The sequence below is a fragment of the Lupinus angustifolius genome, chromosome LG14, assembly GCF_001865875.1.
Source record: "Lupinus angustifolius cultivar Tanjil chromosome LG14, LupAngTanjil_v1.0, whole genome shotgun sequence".
NCBI lineage: Eukaryota > Viridiplantae > Streptophyta > Magnoliopsida > Fabales > Fabaceae > Lupinus > Lupinus angustifolius.
The window spans coordinates 3,697,002-3,703,181 of NC_032022.1; the positions used below are offsets into that span (position 1 = coordinate 3,697,002).

A 6,180-nucleotide genomic window follows, 5' to 3' on the forward strand; every position below is an offset into this window, starting at 1 on the left:
TTATAGTTAGGTCAATTTTCTTCTCTGGGATAAATTTGACAATCATACGCTTTCAAGAAAATTTCTTTAGAGAAAGTTCTATCCACATAGATTTCTTGTCTTACCCTCTCAAATATTACGGTCACAACATAACCGCATGAAATTTCATTCAACTATCACTTCATACATGTGCATGTTCTTTGTATAAAGTTGTGTACCTTATTCCTATCCACACAATAATTAAGCGTAAATGTTATATGTCCTTCAAGAAACATTGTACACTCCATTCTCTCTTTCTTAGAGATATTGGATTGATCATTTAACATATATTATTTAACATGTTACATTTTAATTGAGGATTGTGAATATACCTACATCATCCAAATGTATATATTATAACCAAACATATTAGTATCAATAATAATATCACACAACATGAAACATATCCCACAACATGAAACATATCCCACTAAAGTTTTGGTTCCTCCTTCTTTTGCATATTTATAACCAACAATTTATTGAATAATCCATGGAATCATGAGTAAAGAAATAATAATTGAAAGAAGATAATAAAATAAATTTAAAAACGAATAAAAGCAAGAGCAAGTTTAGTGATCTTTTATAAAAATATGAAGATAAAATTACTTGGGTACATAAAAATTTGTGACAATCTATAATAGTAGGCATTGTGCCACACACTTGTAATATCCTTAAAGGATCAGGTATGCCTTTATCTAGACATACACACTTTAGATAAATTGACAATATCAAAGTTAATATTGATATATTTATATCACTTATTCTTATATTTCCTATCTCAAAAATAAGTTCCAAAATACAATGGCCAAAAAAGTTCTCCAATTTTTGTTATTCAAAATATTTTTTATATTAAAAAAACATTTTCCGAAGGAAATAATGTGTAGCAGTAACAGAACATGTTAGTTCATCGCTTTCCCTTTCCCGTGTTCCACCGTGTGCTTCGATATTCAACAAAACCACTTTCCACTGTTTCCCATATTAAATCTTCATCTCCTTCACCTCATCAAGGAAACAAACATACACAACAACAGAGAAAACCCACATCAATGGTTACAACACTTGTTATCGCAACCACATCCGACCCAGCTTCCATCAACCCCGCCAATGCCCTCCTGGCAATGCCTTCCTGGCAACCTGGTCCCCATTTCCAGGTTCTAACACTTCAACATACTTTTTTTGTTTACTCTTTCTGTTACCGGTTCAAATCCTGTAAACAGCTTCTCCACTTACGTGTATAAGTAAGACCGAATACATCTACCTTCGGTGGGATTCTCTTGTACCTATTATTTCATTTTATTTTTATTATCTTTTTTAATGTGTTGGATTGGATTGTGGTGACTTCAATTAGGATGATATGAAGAGCTTTGTTAACGAAGGAGTGAGGGTGTTGCTACATGGCAAGAGTATTGTGGTGGAGGATGACCTGGACAAGAGGTGGGAGGAAATAACTGGGGAGGTTGTTGATGAAGTCATCTTCTTCAGCAAGCACACTGCTGTTTCTAACAAACCTGCCCTCACTGTTCACCCTATTGGTAATTTCCTATAGTTACCCTTTTGTGGGGTTGCTTATGGTAGTTTTCGATGCATAAATGGAGTATAATGGAACTAGATGTTCTTGTATGGCATCTTTGGTTCCAACTTTTTAGTGGAACCAAAATGTCTCACTGTTTATTATACAGTATACTGAACATATGTCTATGGTGCACCAAAAACTTTTATTATTCAAACGAAAGTGTAATGATTGTAATGTGTGTACAGGAGTTCCTCATTTGCGTGAAGGTGATGTTCCACCTCAAGGTGGGAAACCTGGATGGGCAGCACTGCCAAATCCTCGGATGGGGCCATGGCTTCGACATTTGAGAAAATTGGCTCAATCTCGTAATCTGGTCCCAGAATTTGAGGTGTATTTTTTGTTTTAATTGGAATTTGAACCAACTTTATTTTCTTGCCTTTAAATGTTGTTTCTTGTGTAATGATTTGTCTTCTTTTCTAAGTTAGCATCCATGTAGTTTGTCTATAGATGCTAGAATCTCGTCTTAGGTGGTTCCCTCATAAAGTGGAGAAGACATGTAGACACCCCAATCTAGAGAGTTGATGAGATAGAGGGCAGCCCATAGTTAAAGGTACATGAGACCAAGAAAAAATAAATGCAAAACTAGAAGGGTTTAACTTTAAATGGTTTGTCGTTACGATAAGAGATTATGATGTTGTTTGATCCATTTAGGCAACCCACCTAGTGAGAAAAGACTTAGTTGTTATTGCTGACTATTGTTGTGGTGTGGTTATAAGGAGTGGTTAAGAAACTTCGATATTAAATTATTAGCCTTGGTTTTTCTAGTTATATCTTAAGCACTTCTGCTTTAGACCCAACATGACTGGTAACAATTTGATCTATTTCCTCGATTTAGATTACTTTGGAGGCTACTCATCATGGGCCATTAACAAATAAGCCAACCATGTTTCTGGAGATTGGTGAGTGCTTTTTCATACCTCCTAGCTTTATTTTTCAAGTCAATGGATCTGAAAGTATAAGCACATTGCATATCTATTAGTGTTTTAATAAACTATGATGAAAAATGGTGTTCTGCGTCCAGCTTTATTTTGTTTTCAGACCAATGTTGTCTTTATTATTATGTTTTTTCTCCTTCTCAATTCACATTCATCTTCTCCCATTTGAAAGTACAAGTTATGTACAAACAAGGTTCCATTTTTTCTAAGTTTTCCATGGTAAATGAGAAATACTGTGTTGAAAGATCTATCTTAGCTTAATACTTCATTTAAGTATTATACTAGCTCTCATATTTGGAGAGTCCAGAATGGATGAAGGTTTCAGGAACTTAATTTCAAACTAATTCCGAGGGTAGACATATTTCAAATTAATTCCGAGGGTAGACATATTTCAAATTTATAGTCCTTTTGAAGCCTCTCTCCAGTCTGCTTCCATCTATTATCCTTGGTCCTTTCATCCTTGTTAGCATATTATTGACTTATTTCCTGTAGATGTTATTTTCCCTTCGACCCAAACTACTTTGTTACCTTTATTTTGAAGTAGTTTATGGCTGCTAAATTTCATTATTAAATTACACATGTATCTATTAGCAATAATTTGAACTTAATACAATAACTGGTTTTCTTAGGTAGTACTGAAGACTATTGGAAGAGAGAGGATGCTGCTCAAGTTATGGCTCAGGTTAGGTGGACTTTTATACTTCTTATAACCTTTGCCTCGATATCTAGAAGAACGCCCCTGTGTGGATAACATTCTTTCACAAAACTTCTCCCATATTAGAAATTGATCCTATACCTATCTTTTTCAAAATAAAAGCATTAGTTAAGCATCTGGTTAGTAATATTTTATTTACTGACATGATATGGTTTGGTTTCTTACAGTTAGTCTGGGAAGGACTTGGACTTGGAGGAGGGACCGATTTAGGAAATTGGAGCAGGTAAACTGATTGACTAAGAAGTCGGATAAATATGTTGATGCTTGTTACAACACTTGTTTTTTATTTTCTATTTACATGAGGTATTTCCATCTTGCAAGCATCTCTATGGATTTGCACCCAATCTGTTTCACAGGATGGTCCTCCCATGACCCATTTTCCACTTTGGATTTGGTGGACTGTAGTATCTTTTCCTGACATGTTTTAAATCGTCCTTATGTTGATATTGCATGATGGTAGTGTAGTTTTTGAGAAATTTTAGGTTTGTCTCCTTTAGGCTATAAGAGCTTCCTTTTACAATTGGTGAAGTTTTTCTAACCTATATCTAAATCTCACGCTCTTGTAGGGAGAACGATAAGAAGAAAGTCCTTCTTGGTATAGGCGGTGGACATTATGCACCTCGGCATATGGATGTAGTATTGTAAGCAATAGAATACCTTTTATAATTTATTTTCGATTTTATCAAGGAAAGGCTAGAACCATGAATTAACTAAACTAATGGAAACTCAGCTATTCAATCTCACCACTAAATTTTAGGTAATTTGAAAAGCCCTTAAACTTTACTTGGTGCAGTCTCTCCCTTAAGGTTTTGATTGTGTTTTTTTCCTCTTAAGATTCCCATTATCTATTTAATAAGTACTTAAATGACACTTTGATAAAAAGGTGTAAGTTACAAATTCAGATAGATTATGAGGGTAAATTGCCGTAATGAAAAGCTTGGGATTAAATTTCACAGATATATGTTGAAGCTGCTTTTTTTATAAGCTTGAGCTGTTTGTTGGTGCATCATGAGATTTTTAGGAATCAACTTTTACTACAGCACTTTGAGAAGATTTACATACAAAAATTATGATTATAAAAATGCTTTTTAACCTTTATAATAAAAAAATTCGTGTGTAATTAACAATTTTATATTTTAAAGTATTGTTCATTTTTAAGTTTTCTCAAACTTGATCCCATGCTGTATCAGTTACCTGATGGTGACTTTATAATTATAACCCTTATCTTTGGAGATGCATTTTATGTTTGGCTTAAATGATATATGGATAAACATGCTTTGCTCTTGCAATCTAGGAAAGATGATGTTTGGGTGGGTCACCTACTTTCTGGATATGCACTACCAATGGAAGATATTAGCCAGTCAAAAGGACAAACAAATGTGGAGATTGGTGGAACTTGGAGAGAGTCTATAAAAGCAGCATATGAGGCCACTAAATCTGCTTTTCCTGGTGGTGAAATTATTGCACATCTTGACCACAAGTGAGTTCACCGAACATTAGTCCTTCTTCAATCAGCAAGCTATTAGCTAGCGAAGCATGAACTGAATTTAGCTATTTCATGACTAAGTGCTAGGAAGTTTATAAAAAAAAATCATCTGCAAGGCCGACGTTTTGAAGAACTTATTGTCTAAACTTTGTTTTCGTTACGAGATTTCTGTCAGCTTGACCACTATTTGTTTTTATTTCCACTTGTTGCTCTCTTGCAGTGTTTCATCAATAATAGATAGTAAAGAAAAAGAGTAAGAAGAACCTTCTATAGGTACGGACAAAAGGAGAAAATGTGATTAATCCTTTTCCATGCTCCGTTCCCAACCTCCTTACTCCCACCTAGTTCTTATCCTAACTCGATCCTTAAGAATAGGAAGACTTCAAGTAGATTAATGGAAGTTCCTCCCCACTAAGAAAAAAGAGAAGAGACAAGTATCTAGTAGAACTGTCTTGGTTGCTTTCTCCGAGTGTTTGCTAACTTTTCTAAGTTAATAGTCAACTAGGGACTAGCCCAAAGTTCAATACTCGAAATGGTCGCCAAGTTTCCAACTAGTAATCATTCTCATTTCTTATCCTCTCAACTTCTGTCAGATTTTTATTACTGGTTTTGCTTTGTAGTAGCCTGCTTATCACTAAGTTAGAGCTTTAAACTAAGTTAATGCCAGCAAATTGTGACTTTGTGAAGGGACTTGCCAAATTCAAAATGAATCTAGTAGGAGTTTTTGCACCAAACACTATTTTCTGGAGATTGCGTATCATTCAAAAGGGGATCAGAATAAGTCTCTAGCATATGCTGCCACTATAGTGGGTCTTTAATTTGTAGCATGTTACATCTGTCTAGTTCTTGAATGCTAGAACGTGGTGTTTTTACAAGTACTTTCCTGGGCGTTTATGCGTCTATTTTTTAGCTTGTGCTTTTGTACCGAAAAAGTGAGCAAATGTTGAAATCTAAGGAAAAAGAAGGAAACATTAACCATGCTATGAGCAAGTGTTGAAATGTAAGTATGATGTCTAGTAGAACAAAATTTCAATCTGTTGTAACTGACTGATTTTAGCCCTGCCGAGAAGATGAATCTTGGCTATGCCATTGCAGATAGGACTTTATCCTTTTCTTTTTCACCCAAGTTAACATTTATCCTTAACTACAACTTTTTTCTGCAGGAGTTTCAAGGGCTGGCAAAAGAATGCCATAACAGGATTCCTTGCAGAGCAGAACATCAAAATTGGAAAACCAAACAACTTCATTCAGTATTGACTTTGAAGGATGGCACTATGGACATAGGTTCAGCAGAGTGTGGTTAGGCACAGGCTGAAGCTTTTGGTAGACCAGGCTAGCGTTCACTTGAGATCATTGTGATAGTTAATAAGTAAGTGGAGTTTAATATAAGAATGATAATGATATATACACAAACTCTAATTGTAATAGAAAAATGATATATATATATATATAT

At 34.7% G+C, this 6,180-nt stretch overlaps 1 protein-coding gene across 1 annotated transcript; it reads left to right on the plus strand.

The window, feature by feature from the left end:
• On the plus strand, positions 885-6,172 carry LOC109326102 (D-aminoacyl-tRNA deacylase-like). The gene is made up of 9 exons (XM_019558764.1): positions 885-1,169; positions 1,367-1,550; positions 1,777-1,919; positions 2,427-2,490; positions 3,156-3,208; positions 3,409-3,464; positions 3,808-3,882; positions 4,536-4,721; positions 5,891-6,172. The coding sequence occupies exons 1-9, from the start codon at positions 915-917 to the stop codon at positions 5,982-5,984; spliced, it is 1,110 nt and encodes a 369-aa protein (XP_019414309.1). The 5' UTR covers positions 885-914; the 3' UTR covers positions 5,985-6,172.

Coding starts and splice junctions, on each gene's coding strand:
- LOC109326102 (XM_019558764.1), top strand. CDS start 915: ATGTTAGTTCATCGCTTTCCCTTTCCCGTGTTCCACCGTGTGCTTCGA. Junction 1,920..2,426: donor ATCTGGTCCCAGAATTTGAG/GTGTATTTTTTG, acceptor TCCTCGATTTAG/ATTACTTTGGAGGCTACTCA. Junction 2,491..3,155: donor AACCATGTTTCTGGAGATTG/GTGAGTGCTTTT, acceptor TGGTTTTCTTAG/GTAGTACTGAAGACTATTGG.